We start from the raw sequence: 24,563 nt of genomic DNA, 5'->3' as shown, positions 1-24,563 counted from the left end.
CTCTGTTATGTTGACTACATTTCATAAATTTTTTAAGTTATTTGTTTTGGAAAGCATTTTAGGATAACTTTCCCCATATAATCTCCAGTATAAAATAAAGGTCTATTATTTGTAACACGGTGAAAATGGATAGATGGATGGATGGGTGATTGATGAAGCAGCTATTTGTCTTTGTTTTACACACACTTTTATTATATTTACATTCTTGAAGCACATAATGCAGGCATAATTCATTGTCTGATGATAACTTAATTGATCTGCAAAGGGCTTTTCCAAATAATGACTCTGCCTTTAACAACCTGGGAAGGTCAAATGAGCACACGAGCGACTCAGACACTAATCGCATAGAGTTTTCCAAAATGGATTTAAATGGCTCAGATTCCTTCTTTTACTTAAATTACTAGGTAACTAATTTACGTTACAATTTTCGGTATGAAGGAACCTTCACTAGCTCAGCTTTCTCTGTAACCCCAGCCTTCTTGAAAATAATAAGGACTGGCTGGCATTAACCACACTGAGTCTTGTCATGATTATAAGCAGTTCTGGCATGTGTCCTGTTAAGCACCATGCAGCTCCTATAGTCTTTCCTTGTAGCTCCTCCAATCATGTTGGAATCAGTCTAGCCACCATCCTTTGGATATTTTTAAATTATTTGGGGCTGTGATGGATCCAGAATATTAATCTGTCATTTGTTTTGTGTTTTTTTGTGTAATAAAAAAGTGTTTTCCCATATTTATTAAACTGTTTGCTGTGATCATGTGACCATAATCATAGCATAATAAATAGGATGGCAGATGCATACTGCGTTATCCTAAGGTGGATACAAAAATACTCTCATTCTCTTCAGTGATAGTTAATTTCTAATTCAAGTGAACCCTAGTGCTAAGTTTGTTTGTTTCTTTTGTTTGTTTCTTGGTTTTGCCCTTGTTCTTGTTTCTGGTCTTTTTGACTATATTTTCTTGCTGTCCTTTCATCTCTCACTCGTGATAGTCCTCAGGCACTTTGCGTTGACTTTACATTAAGCCCGTTGTACACCTTAATCCAATATGCTCTTGACTCGTATGCAGACAATGTACTATATAAGTTAGCATTCTGTATGCTGATTTAACGATTTCTGCACAATGAAAAGTCAACTAGAGCATTTTACGCTATTGAAGTTCTAGTTCAAATCAATCCAGCAATAGAGGTTTTCCTTTAATTTTTGGAAAACCTCTGTGAAAGGCGCTATATAGCGCCTGACCCGGCACAGACTGACGCAGAGGCACGTACTTAAATAAACAGATTTTTATTTCTATTCAGCCATGGGGCACGCCTTCCCCGTATCCCACAGGCCCCACACAGTCCCAAAACACTCACAGTAATCACAACAACCCTTCTTCTGGCACCACCACTCCTCCTCAGGCTTAGTCCTGCTCCTCCGGACTCTGGCTCTCGAGTGGTGGTGGCTGGCCCTTTTTATAACCCACCCGGAAGCGTTCCAGGTGCTTGACCACCTGGTCCTAATTGCACTTCCGGGTGAGGCTGTAGATTCTTCCAGCCGGGCTGTTGGAAGTAGACAGAAACCCCCCCCTAGCGGCCACCTTGGGCCCCAGCCAAGCTGTGGAGGACTCCATCTCCCATGGAGCCCTGCGGGAGGTTGGGGAATCAGCGTTGGCCAGGGAGGCTGCCACCAAGTACCCCGGGGGAGGTACTGAGCTGTCCATGGCTGAACATACACAGCATGGGACCTGGCCATTCATCACACCTCTTACTTTAATCAATTTTTGCTTGAGCTTTCTGTAGTGAGGATTTTTAGGTCATTTGGCTCCTGTATATGTAAATGGCAAGGTGCTACACAGCAGATTGGGAGCTGATGTTTGGTGCCTAGATCCTAGTCTGAGATCTAGATCCACACTAAAATGAATACCTTTGAAATTACATCTTTTTAATTTTTGTTACCTTCCCTCCACACTGAAAACAACCACTGAAAATATTTTCAAATGTGTGTAAATTTGAAAATGACAGGTCTCATATAACAGTGTGAATGGGAAATTGCTGACAATACTGTCATGTGATCAGACACTGACGTCAGCTTTGGCCCCCGTGTTATATTCTTTACTGTCCAGATTGTCCTTTCACAGGTAATGTGTCTTGAAATGCTCAAATGTTCTCTCTATTTATTTCAACAGGACTTTTAGTGCACTGTATATTTTGCAAGATTTTATCAATTTTATAATTGTTTGTAACCTTGAAAAGCAGTTGAACTTTATCGTCTGTCCTCACAAAGCAGTTCAGTTTGTTTCTTCTTTGTTCTTTCAGCATTTTGCTTCACTTTGGATTTGCTCCTTAACTACACACACAGCACTTTTGTCTGATAGATAGATAGATAGATAGATAGATAGATAGATAGATAGATAGATAGATAGATAGATAGATAGATAGATAGATAGATAGATAGATAGATAGATAGATAGATAGATAGATAGATAGATAGATAGATAGATAGATAGATAGATAGATAGATAGATAGATAGATAGATAGATAGATAGATAGATAGATACTTTATTAATCCCAAGGGGAAATTCACATACTCCAGCAGCACCTTACTGATAAAAAAAACTATATTAAATTAAAGATTGATAATAATGCATGTAAAAACAGACAATATCTTTGTATAATGTTAAATGTTAACGTTTACCCCCCCGGGAGGAATTGAAGAGTCGCATAGTTTGGGGCAGAAACGATCTTCTCAGTCTATCAGAGGAGCAGGACGGTGACAGCAGTCTGTCGCTGAAGCAGCTCCTCTGTCTGGAGATGACACTGTTTAGTGGATGCAGTGGATTTTCCATAATTGATAGGTGCCTGCTCAGCGCCCGTCGCTCTGCCACAGATTTCAAACTGTCCAGCTCCGTGTCTACAATAGAGCATGCCTTCCTCACCAGTTTGTCCAGGCGAGAGGCGTCTTTCTTCTTAATGCTGCCTCCCCAGCACACCACTGCGTAGAAGAGGGCGCTCGTCACAACCGTCTGATAGAACATCTGCAACATCTTAGTATTGGCAGTCCAGTCTAATTTATCATCCAGCTGCACTCCCAGGTATTTATAGGTCTGTACACAGTCACCTCTGATGATCACGGGGTCCATTAGGGGTCTGGGCCTCCTAAAATCCACCACCAGCTCCTTGGTTTTGCTGGTGTTCAGGTGTAGGTGGTTAATAGTTAATAAAAGGTGATAATCCACATATATCCAATAAGAAACATTTCTCATGTTTCAGTGTGGATGCTAAACTTCTCCAAAAACCATATAAAAATGCTAGTATAGACAAAACATTTTTATAATGAAAACAGTGTATTCAAATGTATTCATGTTAGCGCACTCTAAACCTTAATCTGTAATCTCTCCCTTTTTGTAAGTCTTCTTCTTCTCTTAGGTCAGCTATGTCTGTCATATCTCTGTCCTTGGTTTCCACAAGTGTGAATGATTATACTGCACATAATCTGGAGAGAGTGAGGTGCAGCTGGTGTTTGGAGAATCTTCTCTATTGTAATTTTAAAAATACTAATTTATTGCATTAATGTCCTTGCTTCTGGTTAGGTTTTTTTTTAGGAAAATCGCAAAAAAAGGAACATAAATTACTCATAGTGTAGAGTTAATGCTTATTTTTGAGCTAGTGCTTGGAACAATGGATGTGCCAACCATTACCTAAAAGCCGTGTGTGGCTGTCGGGCTTAAAAATTGCTTTTAGTTTTTATTATTTTTCTTTTTACGTAAGCCTTCATCTCATTATATGAATTTTCCATTGATTTTCAGTAGTAGGCTTTATTTACATGATCTTAGAGCATTGGGGGTAGTTGTGATGCATTTTAGGGTTCTGGATCATAAAAAAATTACTTTCTTTACTGAATGTTTAATGCACAAAAACAAATGGTGAGCTATGGTACCAGATGATTTGTTCTAGTAAATTCTTGAATATCTGACCCTCAAAAGGCACTTTTGCAACAGTCCATAAAATCAATTAATGTATATTCTAAGGCCACTGTTCATTTTTTTAAATATTACATTCAGCATATTTCCCGTACAAAGACTCCTGAAAATGCAGCATTATGTACCACGCAGGTGGCACAGTGGTAGTGCTGCTGCTTTGCAGTAAGGAGACTGTGGGTTCGCTTCCTGGGTCCTCCCTGTGTGGAGTGCGCTTTGAGTAGTGAGAAAAGTGCTATATAAATGTAAAGAATTATTATTATTATAGATGTAAGCACAGAAAACCCACCCTAACTGTTCCCAGGCGATCGAGTCTTCCTATCTTCTTCAAATGCATCTGAATATACACAGGTAGGAATGTACACAAAATTGACTCTATCTCCGAAGCACCTGTAAAGCTGGATTTATACTTGACTCTCAGAATGCTTACGTGCACACATCATGGCTGCCACGCATTTCCTGCTCTCTTTTGATGCGTCCTATGAGCACATAATCAGAAATTAACACGATTTGTGTGCCAGTTGCAATACCAGGAAAAATCTGTCGGGCACACTTGGTTCAACGTGATGCTAGCTTCATTATTTACTATCAACGTCTCCATAGTGGCAGACATGCCTGTCAGAACAACTGGTATCAAATCGCCAGCTCTTTGAAAGTGGATGTGGAAATCTGCAAAACTAAAAGAAAGCAAATTTTAGACAGATAAATTAGAGCAAAGCTGAAAATGTCTGAGAAAAGAAGTGGGGATTCAGTTAGTTGCAAGATAACGCAGTGTGATGGAAAGCTGTATCGCAGCTCCAACAGAATCAATGTGTGTGCTTTGATGTTTGATTTATGGTTCGATGCGGTGAAGCAACTTATCAAACTTAAATGCTAGCATGTGAATGTATTCATGGTGCTTTTCTTCATCCATTTCTTGCATAGGTAATACAAGCGTTGAATATTCCCCTTTGTAATGACGCGATACATTTAAAGGTCTCATATAACATCATCTGTGTCACTGTTGCCGTCTTTTTTTTTTTTTTGCACCTTACGACAGCATCAGAATGCAAAAATTTCTTTCTTACCTCAACTCACAACACAGCGAAACCAGACATTGTTTTCTCACTGTGATGATTTCTCATCCTGCCACCTGTATATCCCATGTTAAGTAAATCCCCATCTTAAGACTGCAATCATCATGAAGAGCATAATAAAGTGGGCATCGTACTACCAGTACAAACACAACACATATCACATAGTTCAACAAAATGTCTGCAAGTATTAGAAAATTATTTAAATTTTTTCTTTTTCATTAGAGACCTTTATTTAATTACAAAATAATAGACAGATGAATGCAGAATTAACTTAGGAAAAATGCATGAACCGATGAGCATAAATGTATGTTAAAAAGGTGTATCAATGCACAAAAAACAATTGGAATATGTGCATGAGTTAATAACCATCTACGCTTAAGGACAGTTGTGAATTAAAATTTTATGGATCATCAGATTCATCCTTCCCCACATACTGAAACAGAACTTCAACCCTGTTGTACTCAGGTAGAATTCAATATGTAAGGAACAGTACTAGGGTGTTGTTCCATGTTACTAGAAAAAGAGACTTAGTTGAAAACAAAAATAGAGGTTGTTACTGGGAGAAACTAGAAACCATAATGTGAAGCAAACATGAATTAGGGAAATCTAGCTTGAAGACTATTAACAGGTACAGTTTTATAAAGAAAGATCTGTAATTTCCGATGAAAAATAGATTAATGATTTCACATGCTGCCTACCTCCAAACATCTCCAAAGAAAAAATTAACAAATTGCAGCATTTGTGCAACCTAAAACGGTACAAAAATATTTATAATTGATTTAAATAATAATTACAGTTACAATTATATTCAAAAACTGTTCATGGATTTGTAATCAACACATATCAAAACCCCAAATAGGTTGCAAAATCCACAGTAAAATATACCAAAAAAGCCCATAAAGAAAAAATAAAGAATCACTCCATAGCAAAAGGATCAGGCTGATCAGGCCAGCGTCATCAGAAAACATCTGCCATTTTATGGAATGGTCACCTGAGGTGCAGTCATTTAGGAATTAGACACAGAAAACACCCTGAAGTAACTGTGTACTCATCAAGGCTAAATTATTGCATATTCAAAATTGGAAACACACCTTTAACAAATCATTCATAATTTCTTAATCCACATGATCCTACATCAGAGCTGATTTCAGCTTTTTAGTGTTATGTTTATGAGATTACAAATTTTACCCTCATTTTATTCTGATAATCTGGATGTACACATACACTTCTACTCTCAGTTTGGTTTTCACAGTAATTAAAAGAAAGTTGTGAGACAGTAAATCCATTTTAAGTGTGTGTAAAATAACTGTTGAGTGCTTGCCTCGCCTAATTGGACCCTTATTCAAAAAACAATGAGGCGATTTTGGACGCTACATTTGCCTCCTCATTTTCAGGCATTTTAAGCAACTGCTGGGTGGTGTAGATTGGATGGGAAGGGACAATTAGCCAGGCTAAGTGTGTGTGACCACTAAAGGGCAACATGGTGTGACTGTGTCAACGAACAAACTGAGACATCATTAACTGCCCTGCTTGACTAGATTTGTTTATACTTGAAGTGCTTACCTCAATAGAAATGAATATCCAAACATACAACTGTGCATGCAACCCTTGCTTTATCTAATTCAGGGTTTTAGAGAAGTTGAAGCCATACACAGCAACACTGGGCAGAAGACAGGAGAAAGCCTTTGCAAGGCCCACTCACACACTCATCAACACCAAACCTAACCTAACCAAAACCTGTTTGGTGCTGTGGAAGGAAAATCAGCATACCTGGAGATAAACCTACACAAAGAAGAGGAGCAGGAAGCAGCACCCGCCAGAATACTATGCTTCCCTTAATAGAAATTAATTTAAATTTACTTTCAATTTGCAATTATCTATTAAACATGTTCTTGACATATAATACTTTCAAAATGTGAGTTCATGTTAATTCATAGCAAGTTTTTTTTTTATGTCATTCATTAAAGCCAAACTTTACTGTAAATATAGCACTTTTAGATTGTGGCACCTATTTTATCTACAAAAGCCATTACAAATTCTTGGTACATGGAAAGAAAAACTTTAAAATTTTCATGTGAAAGCAGCTAAAAAGACAATATGAATAAATATAATTGCATAAGCAGAAAGCACATGATATCAATTACTGTTCTTTGAGGGCTGTTGTGTCTGCGAACTTTCAGCTATATCATTAATAAGAAAACTTGCTCCTTTTTATTCAACTTTTACTCCACTTCATTACAGAGAAAGACACTCAGACTGAGGGGCACAACCAAGAGGCAGTAAAAGCAGAAATTCTAAAGGAGCACCAGGACAATAAGATATTTAGTTAGCAGGAGATGAACAAGAAACCACCAAGCTGCAAAGTAGATAGCTGCGGCAGTTGGACAAACTGTCATCTTATTGAATTGATCAAGCAGAACGTAGTCAACCACTTTAAAGATAGATGAGAACATCTATCCATCCATCCATCCATTTTCCAACCTGCTGAATCCGAACACAGGGTCACAGGGGTCTGCTGGAGCCAATCCCAGCCAACACAGGGCACAAGGCAGGAACCAATCCTGGGCAGGGTGCCAACCCACCACAGGACACACACAAACACACCCAGCACACATTAGGGTCAATTTAGAATCACCAATCCACCTAACCTGCATGTCTTTGGACTGTGGGAGGAAACCGGAGCGCCTGGAGGAAACCCACAGAGACACGGGGAGAACATGCAAACTCCACGCAGGGTGGACCCGGGAAGTGAACCCGGGTCCCCAGATCTCCCAACTGCGAGGCAGCAGCGCTACCCACTGCGCCACCGTGCCACCCTGAGGGCATCTATCTATCTATCTATCTATAATATTCTGAGACTTAGAATCTTGGGTGTTCTTTGTCCAATGGTATTTGTCCTAATTCTTACACCTAAAGCAACTCCAAGAAAAGATTTAAGGGCTTGTAAGTTGCTTTGGAGTATTAAGTCCAAAATCAAGTGGTGAGTTATGCAAAGGTTCACTTGCATGGAGGAACAAGGCCAGGCATATTAAGGGGAACACTATCTATCTATCTATCTATCTATCTATCTATCTATCTATCTATCTATCTATCTATCTATCTATCTATCTATCTATCTATCTATCTATCTATCTATCTATCTATCTATCTATTAAAAAAGGCAGAGAAAGAGGGAGAAAAATGGAAGGGCACGCTTTCCCCCTCTGACTGACAATGTATGGTCTGGTGGACAAATGTCTGATAGATTTATGTTTTGTTTACTTTGATATTTTGTGCTTTCCCTATAGTCATTCCCTTTTGTGCTTCCTTTGTATTAATGAAATCATTCTTTTTGTTTTTTTAATCAAGCAATGCAGAAATTAACACCATACTATACCACAGCATGATATTTTCTAAGCTCACTAAATCCTGAGTGGGATCAATGAAGCTGTAGCTGTCTGACAGTTTTACACATTGCTGAATGCATGCATGAATTCTCAAACCTCATTAATACATTTCAGGATCTCTGGGACTAGATCACTTCCTTTCCTTACTGGATCATTCCTGGACAGTCCATTGCTAACCACACACATTTTAGAGTGACTGATTCAATTTATTTCCCAGGAAATGTTTGTTTCTGGCCTTTGCACCAACTTATCATATCATTCTGAAACACACGAAATTCAGTTAAGGTCACAAGACTATCCTAGAAGCACTTAGTACAAGGCAGGAAACAGTGTGCCAGTCCATTGCAGAGCACACACACACGCACACGCACACACACGCACACACACCCACACACACACACACGCACACGCACACACACACACACACACCCACACACACACACACAATCACAAAGCAGCCAGTTTGGAATCACCAGAATCAGAATCCACTCAAGTTAAAGTAAAACATGCAAAGTCCACAGAGTTAACATGGAGGATTTTAACCCACGATGCTGAGTTCTTGAATCAGCTCTAACCATGGCACCACTTGTTTTTGGCTAATAATAGTTTTGTGTGTGTAAGTTTTTTCTTTTTTTTTTTTCAAAACTTACATCTTGAGACTGGTCACAGTGTGAGTGAACTTATCAACTTCATGGCTAGTAAACTTTAATAAAAGAAATCTAAACGATGAAAATAACATATACTACGAATATAAACTTAAAAGCCTCTGAAGGTAATCTGACAGTTTTTAAAGACTTTTCATATTATTATTGGATTTAAATCAAGCAAACAAACCTGAAAAATCTGTAAAAATCTATTACAAAGTGGTTGTGGATTGGTTCCTGCCTTGTGCCCTGTGTTGGCTGGGATTGGCTCCAGCAGACCCCCGTGACCCTGTGTTCGGATTCAGCGGGTTGGAAAATAGATGGATGTTGCTGGACAGTTGTGTATTGGACAAAATGCTCAGAAGGTAGGCCATCAAAAAGTAAAATTAGTGCTACATTTAACATCCCCGGAAAGCTTATCCAACATTCAATGTATCTGCTTTGGCTGGTGTGCTTTTGTGGAAAAAGGAACAAGGCGGGATGAATTTGTAAGCACTGTCCCTGTTTGTTCAAAAAGTTGGATTACTTTGACAAATATTAAACATTCAGTAGCTGATATCAGCAAACAAGGCATTACTGAACTACATGTCATTAAAACAATAAACATCAAAAAAAAAACTCAGTTCTGCTATCTCTCAAAAACAAGCTGATGTACCAAACTGAGGCAGGGTTAAATATTAACAAGCAGATCCCTCCACCTCTAAAGATTATAGGCCTAAGAACCAGCTGATCTCCTGAGTCAGAATTCAGTGGACAGCCTGTCCGCACAGTCAGGTCCAGAGAGAGTGAAAAAGAGACACCTGAAGCAACTGACTACAGTCGCCTCCATAAGAGACCGCTCCAAACTGAGTGTGCCGACGGGATAATGCGTCTCTCAAAGGCCCTGATTGACATGGACATGCCAGATTACAGCGAAGCCTTAGACCCTGCATATACGACTCTGGAGTTTGAAAACATGCAAGTGCTTGCAATGGGCAGCGGTGAGTGGGTCATACTGTATGAACTTTTTGTTTTTTACACCTAGTAAGATCAAGAGGTTTTTTGATTGTTTCTGTTATGCCCCTGCTCTTTACCTCCATAGATAGTTAGATAAATAGATAGATATATAGATAGAACTGCTGCTGCTTCACATCTAAAGCTTGAATATGGGGTTGGAACTTGGCCACTTTGTAATTTTGAGTTGGAATTTGTTTTTTTTTTCAGATAGATAAATATCAAAGATGTGTAAATTAGGTTGGTTGGCAACTCCATACTGGCCTAGAATGAATGAGGGTTGAGGATGTGTGTGAATGTGTCCATTGATAGGTTGGCATTTGATTCAAGGCTGGATCCTAATAGATAGATAGATAGATAGATAGATAGATAGATAGATAGATAGATAGATAGATAGATAGATAGATAGATAGATAGATAGATAGATAGATAGATAGATAGATAGATAGATAGAGCGTGCCTCCTAAGACCATCACAGACTTCACTTATATTTCTATTTCACATACAAAATTCAGTCCCAGGTTTGAATTCTGGTCATTACCTGCGTGTTTTCTCCGTGTCTGTGTTATTTATCCTCAGGGTATTCCTATTTTTCCTCTTGAATCTCAAGTCAGTGTGTTAGGTTAATTTGCTTTACTAAATTGTCCATGTGCAGTATGATGAAGATAGGGTATGAGTATGCGCTGAAGTTCACTAGCACCCTCTTTAGGGTTGGTTTCTGCCTAGGCACCAGCTCCCCTTCACTTAAAAAATGGATTAAGATGGATTTGTATAATAGATTAGTGGATGTGAAAATGTAAGTTGTTGCATTATCACAGCCTGTGGCGTGTAGAGAAAGTTTAGACTTTCATATCTGGCCAGTTTCATTTCTAAAACTGACTAAAGGACAATACTAAAATCCTAAGTACTGTAATGCCAACCTGACCCTGTCATCTTTTTGAAGATCCCCACATGTATTATTATTTCATATAAACCAGACAATTGTACTTGATTTTAAAATTTGCTGGTCATTTCTAAAGATACAGTTACAAGTAAATACATTTTACTTAAATGCCTTGCATATTGGCTTCTTTAGCAATCAGACACCGATTATCAGCTGCTTTTGTGGTTTATGTATTTTATTAGCAAAAACATGCTTCAGTGTATGATTCTTTTACTGCATCTTACGTAATATAACATAAATGTCCTAAATCCACTCTGTGCCCTACATTGTGCTTTTCAATTGCATTTTCTTGGACTTTCATGGAGCATCCTTGTGTCTTCATTGTCTTGGGTGGGCCACTATACGGTCTCACCACAGACTGGCCCTGGCACATTCAAGTGCATTTATATGACAGTCAGCTGAAACCCCAGACCAATGATCTCCATTTAATTAATTCTGTGATTTGTAAAACCATGTGGGCTGCACCAGTGATGACTGGTGTCATACTAAAGTATATGAATTACTTAATGCAATTGATAATTTTGTGCTTTATATTTGTATTTAATTTAGACTATTTTGAAATAGTCTTTATCTGTTGATCAATGTCAAAAAGCCAGATTTATTCCACTGTAATTCAAAGTTGTATAACAATCACATTTAAAAATGCAAAAGAAGGTAAAAACTTTTCATAGGCACTGCAAGTGAAAGTCAGGATGCAGACTGTCTAGTAAATCAAAAGCTTTGTCACAAGATTTAACTTCACCACCACAGTTCTGTGCAACATCTGTTAAACCGCCACAGGACAAATTAATTGCATTGGTCAATCTCACAGTTACCTCTGCTCCCATTTGTGAAGATGACTCTGAAGTACTTAAACTCCTCTGTATGTGACAGCTGTTCACCATTCACCTTTAGGGTACAAGCCAATCACTTCAAGGAGAGAACCATAACAGGGTTGCTAACAGGGTTGCATTCTTTCAAATAAGCACTACAGGTCACAGTCTTGTGAGACCATGAGGATAACGTTATCTGCAAACAGCAGAGCTACAAGGTTCCAGTTCTTAGATGCACCTTGATAACCTGTCCATGAAAATCAAAACTTTAATAGCAGACAATCACAGTCTTAGTAGAGTTCAGTGCTCACACTTAATGTCAAGCAAAAGACCTGAGCTGCTACTCCACAACTCCATTCTTGTAGCACCTTCACCAGGATAACACAGGGTACACAGGCATACACTTTACCAAATTCAGACAGCATATATAGTCTGAACTGACAGATTCTTGTGACCCCTCTGTGTATACACAGAGATTGAACAATAGAAAATTAGAACAACTGTGATGAAAACAGGCCATTCAATCCAACATATTCATCCACGCGATTCACCTAGATTGTTCAAAATAACATCAACTTGAGATTTGAAAGTTCCTAAAGTTCTGCTCTCCACTGCAGCTCATCTGTAATTTATTCACTGTGTCTATGGTTCTTTGCATGGAGGAAAATTCTAACATTTGTGTCAAATATGCACTTAAGTTTCCAATTGTGTCCCAGTGTTCTTGTAGTTGTTCTGCTACTCTGTATCTCTCACCTGTGATCAGAGATAGAGAAAGATACAGAGTTGGGGGTGAATGGGGTGTTTTTATGGTGTCTAAGACTCTAGGCTTGCCACACCATTTGATAGTTAGGGCCCATAGCCTGTGTCGTCAGGACCTGTAGGATATATCGAGTTTTTTCCAGTTTTGTTTATTACAGAATTTCTGCTTTGCCTTTGATGGACCCTTTTAAGACTCTATTATTTAATTAAACAAGCACATATTTTACTCTCTTTAACTGTAGTGGTACCTTCTATATGCATTTAGGCTCTGGTTTCTAGTAGCACCAGCCTTTTTGGTCCATTGCTTTCAGATTTAGTTGCCCCTGTCTCTTCTGCTGTACAATGTAATCCATCATCATTCTTAGCTTTCCTTTTGACTTCTTTCCTTATAGTAAGGTATCCAGAATTGTTTGGTATTGACCCACCTTGAAAGTAAAGCCCTCTCCAGTTGTATAAAAGTTCTTCCTTCCTCGGTCCTTTTTAGCACTCCATTGTTAGTTGAACATATCATTTGCAGGAGTTTCCCATGAGTCACCTCTCAAACACCTCCCGTCTTTTGACGTCTTTTTTACCTTACAGTTCAAATCTCATACTGCGTGTCATATCACCTTTTAAATTTTTTTGTCTGGCTGATTTTTGGAGAAAAAAAGATGGTTATAAACATGACAAATGTGTAATTATTAAAATAGTTTCCACTCATAATCTGAACTCCATCTTTATGTATTATAGGTTTGCAGAGAGACGCAGCTTATCATGGCAGCAAGTGGTGCAAGAAAACAGCCAGTCCTGGTTGGGACATCAGAGCATTACTGACACAGTGATTTAGTTTTAGCCAATACAGAATTGCCAAAACCTTAATTCTTAATGAGGTGAATATGCAGACACTGTCTGAATAGGGACTGGGTGGGGATTTCAAAAGAAATCCCACTTTGCAGCTGCGGTAACGTTGACTTAATCAATGAACACTAAAAATGTGGCAGCTTTAATTTTCAATTGATGGACAACAAGTACTGAAATCAGCTTCCATTACTTGACATCCAGTATAAATGATGATGTCTATTTGAGCCAAAATTAGTATTTACACATCTGTTCAACATGTCATTAAAGAAATAATATTCAACTTTTCTCAAATTTGTTTTTTAAATTTTTGACTTTGATGATTTATCAAATCTTCAGATTTTACTAATAGATATACAATACTTAAATGAACATATAACATTCAGTTTCGAGAATCTTCTTCTACTTTCCACTGCTCCCATTAGGGGTTGCCATAGAGGATCATCTTTTTCCATCACTTCCTGTCATCTTCATCTTGCTCTGTTACACCCATCACCTGTATGTCCTATCTCACCACATCCATAAAACTTCTCTTAGGCCTTCCTCTTTTCCTTTTGCCTGGCACCTCTGTCCTTAGCATCTCTGACTTTGTCTCCCAACCGTTCAACTTGAGCTGACCCTCTAATGTACTCGTTCCTAATCCTATCCGTCCTCATCACACCCAATGCAAATCCTAGCATCTTTAACTCTCCAACCTCCAGCTCTGTCTCCTGCTTTCTGGTCAGTGCCACCGTCTCCAGCCCATATAACATAGCTGGTCTCACTACTGTCCTGTAGACCTTTACTTTCTCTCTTGATGATTTCCGTCTGTCATAAATCACTCCTGACACTCTTCTCCACCCATTCCACCCTGCCTGCACTCTCTTCTTCACTTCTCTTCCACACTGCCTGTTACTCTGTACTCCTGAACTCATCCACCTTCACCAACTCTACTCCCTGCATCCTAACCATTCCACTGACCTCCCTCTCATTCACACACATGTATTCTGTCTTATTCCTACTGACCTTCATTCCTCTCCTCTCTCAAGCATATCTCCACCTCTCCAGGGTCTCCTCAATCTGCTCCCTACTCTCGTTACAGAACACAATATCATCAGCAAACATGGGGACTCCTGTCCTGTCCATCACCATTGCATATAAGAAAGGGCTCAGAGCCAATCCCTGATGTAATCCCACCTCCACTTTGAATTTTCAACTTTGAAGTTTCAAGAATAATATTATTTATTTTGCAATGGAAAGTCATCCAGCATCCAAGGTAATCTCCCTCTTTGGTTGCAGGTTCTGGTTGCACCACCTGTAACTACAATGCTTGCAGTTAAACGTGACATATTGCTGTGAACACATTTCAGCCCCTCAGTTAATGTTAAACTGCTTCTGATGTTTAATGTCATGATGAACACATAGATCAAGGATTATTGCTTATAAGCAGGAAATTATTAAATGACTCAAGAATTGTAATGAGAATGAGACCAGTTCGAGACCAAAACAGGAAAATGATCAGACAACTAAAACAAAAAAGGCAAGACAGAAGGTAGTAGTTCAATAAACCATAACAAAGTCTGACACTATGGCCTACTTATTTTGAAGCTAATTATCTCTAGGAAGACGTTCAGAGAATTTATCCAACCAAAAGAAAAAGTGCCACAGAACCGACATCAAATGTATACCATCACAAATGTAAACAAATATAAATATATACATTATATCCTGTACCATATTTTTCTCGTCTGATATTTTCTGCCATAGTTACTGAAGGGATATATATATATATATATATATTCATGGCATTCGTAGTCTGAATCACAATCTGATTGTATGGGTGGTTACCTACCAGGTAACGTTTGTGATTGGTCAGCAAGTCGGCAAACATCCACCATGGTGCCCTCTTTCAGTTGCGAGAAGCAGATCATAGAATGGTTGAAAATAGTTTTTTACTGTCAAATAATGCAAAGAGTACATGACACATGTTTCGCCCTATTTCCACCATTCTATGATCTGCTTCTCGCAACTGAAAGAGGGCACCGTGGCGGATGTTAACCCACTTGCTGACCAACCACAAGCGTTACCTGGTAGGTAACCACCCATGCAATCAGATTGTGATTTAGACTACGAATGCCATGAATGTAATTACCCCGATCTACATGCTGTCAAATGAACGAACCACATGCTGTGGCGCAATGTTAGAGGCTTTTCCTCTAGCGCCGAGGTTCGATTCCCCAAGAGGGGTGTGCAGTGAGTGTGTACGCCTGATGAGCCCAGAATTAGGGCAAAACACGTGTTGCATACTCTTTGCATTATTTGACAGTAAAAAACTATTTCAATCATATATATATATGTACAGTATATATATATATATATACAGTGGAACCTTGAGATACGATCACCTCTGTATACGAGAAATTCAAGATAAGAGGAAAGTATGAGCGAAAAATTCAGATCTAAATACGAGCATTGGCTCGTGTAACGAGCCACGAGCCAGGCTGTGGGTATAGCTCGCGGCTTAGCGAGGGGGCGTGGTAGCAGTAGCGAGCCGCAGGGCGATCTGCGGTGTCTGCATTGCTCACCTAAGTGCACAGGTGGGAAACTGCCCACATCCATGATTGTTCCTGTGGCTGATGGGCTACAGCTGCCATGTCCTCCCCGCATATATAGAGAAGCGCGAGCCGGTTAAGGGGGAGAAGAAGTAAAAGAAAAGAGAGGAGAGGAGAGGAGGGGAGAGGAGAGGAGAGGAGAGAAGAGGAGAGAGAACGAACGGAGGTTGCAGGAGGAGGCAGGAAGCAGCAGCAGTAGGAAGTCGGTGTGGGAGAGCGAGCGAGTGCAGGCTCGCGTGTAGCTGAACAGGCGAGCCAAACAGCTGAAGTAGGACGGTGTAGAGAAGGTCAGCTGCATTAAGTGTCTCGCCTGTTGCAGAGCCCGCATGGGAGAAGCAGATGAGATGCTGAGGCTAACAGAGAAGAAGCACCGGGGATTGTCATCTGTTTTTTAAAGACTGCTTCCTGTTGACGTTTTAACGTCGTGTTGAAGGATTGTTATTCTTGTGTATTTTAAACCTCCACTTCACAACTGTTTTAAGGATTATTTATTTAAAGATTTATTGAATGCTCTACTGCACTTTGGACACCTGTTTTGATTCTTTTAATAATCAGTTATATTATTTACCAGTGTTATTTATTAAAGGTAGACTACAGTATATGTTATTTATCAGTGTTATTTGTTAGGAAAATTGATTTTTATGTTAATATTTTTGGGGTGCGGAACGGATTAACTGGATTTCCATTATTTTCAATGGGGAAGTTTGTTCTAGATACGAGAAATTCGCTATACAAGCTCAGTGCTGGAACGAATTAAACTCGTATCTAGAGGTTCCACTGTATATATATACCAGTTCAAATGTGTCCTGCATTTCTAAAGTAGTTCACATTCCCACGGAGCAAGCACCCCCTGCTGGAGAAAACATCCTATGACGTAATTAATGCAACAATCACGGTCACATGACCAGGGCCGGATTTTCCTATAGGCTAACTAGGCTTCAGCCTAGGGCCTCAAGATCAAGAGGGGCCTACATTCAAATTGTTAGCAAAATGTTATTATCTCTCATGTAATTTACAAACTTAAAAATGGAAGGTGAAAGGGCCTCATAAGTGGAATAGCCTAGGGCCTCTTTTCATATAAATCCGGCCCTGCACATGACACATCCTACCACTTCATGTAAATAAAACGAGACTGGAACAAAAAACAAACGAAATAAAGCAAAATAATTAGAAAACTTTCAAAACAGAATGTACAAAGTAAAAACCATAAAATAATAAAAAATATATGTATATAAAATGTATTCATCATCATTGCAATTAGTAGTTGAAGGTTTTTCTGCTCACTGCAGATCATGGAAAATATCTCGATGTCAAGACAATTTCATCTTCAAGGTAACAAAGCAAATGATCTGCACAACTTTAAGGCAAAGATTTTTAAAGGGAATTGAGAAGAGTAGTCAGATGCAGCACAGCTGCTATATACTAAACAAACAGTCCTGTAGACCACACGTCATCAGATCAAAACCAAAACCTAATGCCGGAAACCCAAGAAGCTGGATTGGTCTCATTAATGAATGAGTATGTCCTTAATATAGAATAATGTTTTTACAGTATTTATGATCATGGCTAAGCATGTAAGCATCAACTCAACAGCATCACAGCAATATTGACAGCAATCACATTAAATTAAAAAAAAACATAAATAAGTAAAATAAGAAATAAATCAAATGCTACAAACAATATTTACATCCTAACAATCTGGGCCTGTCTAATGGACAATATGTTGTATGTTTTAGATTGTCATTTTGCTATATGATGTATTTGTGTCAGCTTTATCTGATAGACATGTCACCTTTAGAATTTTCAGACAGAAGGCAGAAGGCATGTAAATTTTCAGTGATGGTGGATCATTTAGCAAAGTGCTGTCGTTACACACGACAGGTGTCTGACGGTTCTTATTTAGTTTACTAATTATTTTTCATCCAAACAGTTTTCAAATAGCCTGAAACATTCCATTTATTTGTCAGTAGAGCACTGCTTACCAACCAGTCAAGTACTTTTTGGCAAACATTGGTATATCCTTCTTAGTGGTTCCTGTCAGTTTTATTTCCACAAAGCGTTTTTTTCTAATGGTATAGTGGTGAAGCTTAACTTTAGCCATAGGCTTGCTGATCCAAGACTATTGTTTGGCAGGGATTTGCACTTTCATTGATTCTTCCATGCTTTGTTTGTAGAGTGGCTTTTGATAGGTTATCCAATCTTAGAAATAGTTTGTAATCTTTCTTATATTCATTGTTATTAAGGACGTTTTCCCTTTGTGATTTCTAGGAATAGGGTGTGACGCATTTGGGAATCTGTCAGGAAATGCTTTTACAATAAGGATGAGAGAAAAGTTCATAATATTTTATAGGACACAATTGCAATAAATAGACCAGATGTGATCAGTTTGGAAACGTCCCAAGAGGAATGAAATATGATGTCAGAATGTATTTTATTGGATACAAAAAAAGAGTTGAAGTGTACACAAAAAAAAGAACATTTCTAACATTGTAGCAGCACTGGACTGCCCCCTTCACATTCACATTCTCATTCTCACTGTCTTACCTCTCTTTCTTCTGCCACCTGAATGTTTGTTCCTACTACACTTACAACCCTTCACTTGCTTAACATCTGCTGAGAAGAGTATATAGAGTGTGCAAAATACATTGTGGTAATCGAGAGGTCCTGTTAGTGTTTTCTTGTTGGCCTAATACAAAAATCTTATCATTGTACAAATTCTAGTACTATTGAATATACAATTTGCTATAAAGAGTGCCCTCAATTCAGATGTGCATATTTTAAGTAGGAAAATAACATCACACACGAATGCTTAACCTACAATTGAAAGCCACATTACTTCATAATTCTAACTGGTATTACAGAGAATTATTCATTACTGTTCTGTCTGGAAACCAGCAAAAGTTTTAAGATGCAAACTGGAGGAGAGACTAGAAACAGAAATTTGTCAAAACCGAGAGATTGATGAGTGCCAAAACAAAGCCAAAGAGCAGGATGAAAATCAAAAGTTAGAAGGACAAAAGCAAAGTCAGGAACACAAGTGACAAGAAATATTCATGATGTTTAGCAAAGTTTTTTTTTTTTTTAATCTAAAAAAGACATGACAAACACACAGCAGATGAAAAATAAGTGTGCCACATCCATCAACAACAGAAGAAGAAATGTCTGAAAAAGTTGGGATCAGGAGAATGAGAAATGAAACTCAAAGTCAAACAAACAAGAGTTAAAAATAAAAAGAAAACCCAAATGAAAATAAACAAAAATGCTTTGTAAGAGCTAAATGCATAACTTAAAACCAGGTCAATACTTCTTAACCCAAAAGGCACTGAACTGTGCACCAAATCCCTAGCACTATCCAAAACTCTGAATCTGAAATTAGTTACAAAAGGTCTTAACTCTAGCCTTTCAATTCAAATTATACACACTGAGAATTTTATTTTGAATCCACAATCTTGGACAACCTGGTCCTGGTGACCTAATGATGCCTTACATCATGACTTCTGGTTGTCTCATGGTGGCTATGGGGGCTGTTGCTAAAAATGAAATGATTATTCCAAGAATCAAGATGGTGGTGCCCATGAAAGACAATATCTGAGTGGGAACAACAAAAATATAAAATATTAAAAAAGTAACACTTTAAAAATGAAACTGAAAGTAAAATAAGATTACTGTGGAGTCAACCTAATAAAATTTAGCATGTTCCCACATGCCTAGAAACCTAGAGAAAGACCTGAAGAATATAAAAGTTTAGCAAAAAAAGAAAAGCCTTGAATAAATTGTAACATTTTGGCACATTTATATTGTTCTTTTTGAACCTTTTAAAAGCAAATTAAATTTTTTCCAGCAGAGAACTTTGTTTTCCTTTCTCCATTACAGAGTCAGCTTATGCTAACGTAAACGTCATTAACACCACCCCACCACAGACCGACACTGAAGCTCTAGTTAGTTCAGAGTAGGGCTGGCAGAAGCACGCCATGTCAAGGCTGAAACGGAAGGGAACACTCTAGCAAAATTTTTCCTCAGATTTCATATTTCAGTCTTTTTTTCTAGCAAACCCAATAATGGACACTGATTGATTTATAACAGTGTGACAGGTTTTCCAAAACTTTTTTCCATAATTTCAATTTTGAGTCTCGCTGTGAGGTCATGGGTTTATTAGAGAGTTGCACGTACAGTACCTTGGGTGTATATAAAGGGGATATGTCACTTCCAAGTGAAGTACACCACTCAATGCTAACATCTTAGAAACCCCTGAACTTCTGTAAATTCAAGGGGTCTTAAATTGTTGAACATTACAGGCAAATCCTGGGTTGCCCATTCACATAGGAAACATCACAGCACAGTGTATCTTTATACCAGGATGGGTGTCCTGTAGTATCCTGAAGATGTTTGTCCTTGCATTATCCCTTTTCCTTTAACAGAAGATCAAGATGGCCTAAAGATTAATTGGTCACTTGTCCTCCAGTGGCCAGGAGGTGTTTCTGTCACCTTATCTGTGGCCTGTACAAAAACAGTAGCAACATTCATTTCTATAGCACATTTTTATACACAGAATATAGTTCCAAATGCTTTACAAGATGTCAAGAAAATAATTACTAAGAAAAATTATTTAAAACTATGTAAGACTCTTCCCCCCAACCTGCTAGCGCTATTCACCATTGTCAAGAGGAGACACGGCCGCTCCTCCGAAACCCCTCTTAAACGGTGATACAATGGGAAACAAATACAATGTTTTTTTAACCTCCTCTTTGCTCGATCAGTTGCTGGCTTGCTGCTGATGCTGTGCCGCGTGATCTGCATTTCATGCGGTGCTTCCAATGTTTAAAAGCACCTGTCCTTTTGTCTCACTGCCTTGTCTACGATCTCTTTTCGCTGTTCCGTTATTTCACTTAATAATATTTTCCGTTCCAGTAATGCGATCTTTAATATTATTTTTTTGAGTCTTTCGAATTTTCCTACTTCCATTATCTCTAACCTGCTCTGCATGTATATCACGGGACTTGCTTCCAAAGGTTGTAAGTATGACGTGACTTGTCCGTGTTGCAGAAAGTGAAAGTGTCTCTCTGTATCTCTTCAAAAGATCTCTCTTCCAAAGATCACATCTCGTTGCAAGATTCTTTTTTATAATAGAGAGATAAAAATGAATAAATAACATAAAATTAACTATTGTACACTTATTTAAGACTAGATGTCCCTCGTGGCTCTGCCCACATACTGCAGTGGTGAAAGAGGACAGCGAGGCGGGCACTGCCTGCCTGCCTACTCCTGACGTCACTCTTCCACCTTCCCTCGGCCCGCAGCCTCTGTCTCAGATTACAGCAAATATATAGCTCCTGCAAGTAAACTATGATATTTAGCACGATGGGAGAAGTCACAAAAACAACCAGAATGTTCAAGCAAATTCTAGAAAAAAAAAACAATCGAAATCTGTTAAGTAGTTCTCTCGTTCGCTAGCTAAGTGGATGTAAGATACGCCACGAGGCTGGCGTGTGATTGAGGAGGGCCTCGTTCCCATCCCCTCGGTCCAGTGCATCTCTCTTGGATTCGCGCAAATAAATCAGTATGGCAAGCGAACTATGATACTTAGCGTGATGAGAGAAGTCACAATATCAACCGGAATGTTCAAGCAAAGTATAGAAAAAAGCCCAATCTAAATCCATTAAGCAGTTCTCTTGTGAAAAGTGGACAGACAGACAGACGTTGGATTTCATATATATAGAGATATATGTAATTAGATTAGATTAGATCAGATAAACTTTATTAATCCCAAGGGTAAATTTCCATGCATACAGCAGTGCAAACATAAAAAACAAGGACACAGACTCGTAGGATAAATAATTATTGAAGAGTTTAATAAATTAATAAATTAAAAATAAATAAATAAATAAACGAATGAATGAATTTTAGGGCGGCACGGTGGCGCAGTGGGTAGCGCTGCTGCCTCGCAGTTGGGAGACCTGGGGACCCGGGTTCGCTTCCCGGGTCCTCCCTGCGTGGAGTTTGCATGTTCTCTCCATGTCTGCATGGGTTTTCTCCGGGCGCTCCGGTTTCCTCCCACAGTCCAAAGACATGCAGGTTAGGTGGATAGGCGATTCTAAATTGGCCCTAATGTGTGCTTGGTGTGTTTGTGTGTGTCCTGCGGTGGGTTGGCACCCTGCCCGGGATTGGTTCCTGCCTTGTGCCCTGTGTTGGCTGGGATTGGCTCCAGCAGACCCCCGTGACCCTGTGTTCGGATTCAGCGGGTTGGAAAATGGATGGATGGATGAATTTTAAGCAAAAATTTCAAGATGAACTTACAGAGTATGTTGGCAGGAAACATTGAATTGCCTGACAGCAGTGGGCAGTAAAGACCCCCAGAGGCACTTCTTAGCACACCGTGGTGGAATGAGCCTGTGGCTAAAAGTACTCCAAGAGAGTGCCTCCTGGTGGGGATGAAGAAGTGGAGTCCTTATAGACTGAATTGTTTTTTAAAGTCTCTAAAGAGTACCATGATAAGGTGTGATGGCCAGGGGGACAGAAAAACAAAACAAAACAAACAAAAAAAAAACTTTAGAAAGGTGGGAGAAAAAAAACTAAATGTACATGGGTTTCAAGGTGAAAATGCAAATAATTCTATTATATTGAGATGCTTGCCACCTGGCATTAAGGCTGAGCATTACCTGTTCCCATTCCACCCACCAATTTCCTTTTTTTTTCTTTCCTGATATTGGTCCAGGGTTCCTAGTGCCTCTGATTGAATATCAACCAAGTGGTAATTGTTTGTGCTTACATTTTCGACCCGTGCCCACCACACAGAATATTTACTTCTCTTATGTATTTTCATTCAAAGCTGATTATTAATTGCCCCAGCTTGGCCTAATTTAGACCACGTGTTTGATTTACTCCACATACCAAACAGATACAATGACACTCCACTTTTGTGTCAGGGTTCACTTAGATGTCCTGTGGTAATCATAAGGGCACACACATTAAGATCTGGCTTGATTCTAAGACAAAAATATACAAAAATCTGAAAGTGAAGAAAATTAACATGATGGGTGTACTTGTAAGTAACTAAACAAAATGAAAATACAGTTAGGTCCATAAATATTTGGACAGAGACAACTTTTTTCTAATTATGCTTCTGTATATTACCCCAATGAATTTTAGATGAAACAAGTCGGATGCAGTTGAAGTGCAGACTTTCAGCTTTAATTCAGTGGGGTGAACGTCTGCACTTCAACTACATCTGAGTTGTTTCATTTAAAATTCATTGGGGTAATATACAGAACCAAAATTAGAAAAAAGTTGTCCCTGTCCAAATATTTATGGACCTAACTGTATATTCCTAACTGTATTGTCCCATGAAAAGAAGTTCTCCTAAGACATATGATGGAAAAAATGTTGGGGTTACTCTTTTTTAGAAATAGGTACAACCAACTGACAAATATTACATCCATTTGACACTACAATGCCTTGTCTGACTTTTATTTTGTAACATGAAGTTATTCAAATTCAAGCTTCATGCTGTTCTCTGCCACTGGGCATCTGCAATGCCTTTGGACTTTAAATCACATGAGAAAAACTATTGTTCTCACTTAAACATATAAAAAGAAAACGATACTCATTGTTAGGTTGATTGACAATTGTCAAAATTTGTTAAATGGCTGTATGTCTGTCTCTATGTTTTCTGCACATCTTTGCTTTTTGGGCTTAGGCAGCACAAAGGATGGAAATTTTCTAATGCATGGAGGAAACTTTAAGAATGTGTAGGACATCTTTAAAGCAGTGTTAATTTAAATTGTCCTTCTGGAGTGGTTTTTTTCCACTGTTTTTTAAGCCGACACAGTCTGTCTACACCATTGTGCAACCGGGTAAACTTACTTTTGTAAAACACATTGTGAAAGTTCTGTTCTGACCCCCCAGACTTGAGGCCATGACCTTGGTTAGTATTAAATCAACTGTGTCAGGCATCTGTGTCCTTCTATGAAAATGGCTGTTGAAAGTGAACTTTTTTTGCTGTGCAAATGATCAAAAATTACTTTTTGAGCTACTGTATATGAGAAGGTATTGGTTTGTATGAAAAGGGATAATGTGCCAGATTTATTGTGCATTGTATGATTGAGTTAGACTCTGGATTTTAAATTTTACCATTAAGTTATTTATAGGTTATTTAGGTGATGGGTATTCACCTGTGGTTTTAAATCTCATTTAAACCTTGGCACAATTTTCATGCCCTTTTGCCTTCTCTGTGTGTCACTGGTCTAAAACATTCTGTCTGTCTGTTAGAACAGGTCTTACATTATGCTTAGCATGTGTCCTACTGCTGTTAACGTGGGGCCCACAGTTTAATAAAAACTACCTCACTGCCAGGTCGTCCATTCTCCAGGGGTTTTACACATTCTGCCATTGCTTTTGTGGGTTTTTCTTCATAAAGACATGTGAGTTAGAGTTTAATGGAGGCACTGAACTGACCCAGTGTGATTAAATGTGTGTAAGCGTGTGTCCTGCTGTGGAGTGGTGATCTGTCTAATGTTACTTCTGGCTCTATGCTCAGCACTACAGGGATACATTCTGGCCAACTGT

General features: G+C 38.7%; 1 protein-coding gene across 4 annotated transcripts in view; it reads left to right on the top strand.

Annotated features, from left to right (window-relative positions):
* The window catches only part of hnf4a (hepatocyte nuclear factor 4, alpha), a 173,927-nt gene that overhangs the window by 86,810 nt on the left and 62,554 nt on the right, over window positions 1-24,563 (top strand). For 2 of the 4 annotated variants that reach the window (XM_028812058.2, XM_028812057.2), the window contains exon 1: window positions 9,788-10,046. The exons of 1 other annotated variant lie outside the window; for it this stretch is intronic. In XM_028812058.2, the coding sequence (XP_028667891.1) occupies window positions 9,932-10,046 (115 nt within the window). In that variant the 5' untranslated portion in view covers window positions 9,788-9,931. Of the gene's footprint in view, window positions 1-9,787; window positions 10,047-24,563 lie in introns of those variants that run through there. One more of the 4 variants, XM_028812059.2, reaches the window with a different exon arrangement.

This window comes from Erpetoichthys calabaricus, chromosome 10, assembly GCF_900747795.2.
Source record: "Erpetoichthys calabaricus chromosome 10, fErpCal1.3, whole genome shotgun sequence".
NCBI lineage: Eukaryota > Metazoa > Chordata > Cladistia > Polypteriformes > Polypteridae > Erpetoichthys > Erpetoichthys calabaricus.
This window is presented reverse-complemented; position numbering and strand designations above follow the sequence as displayed.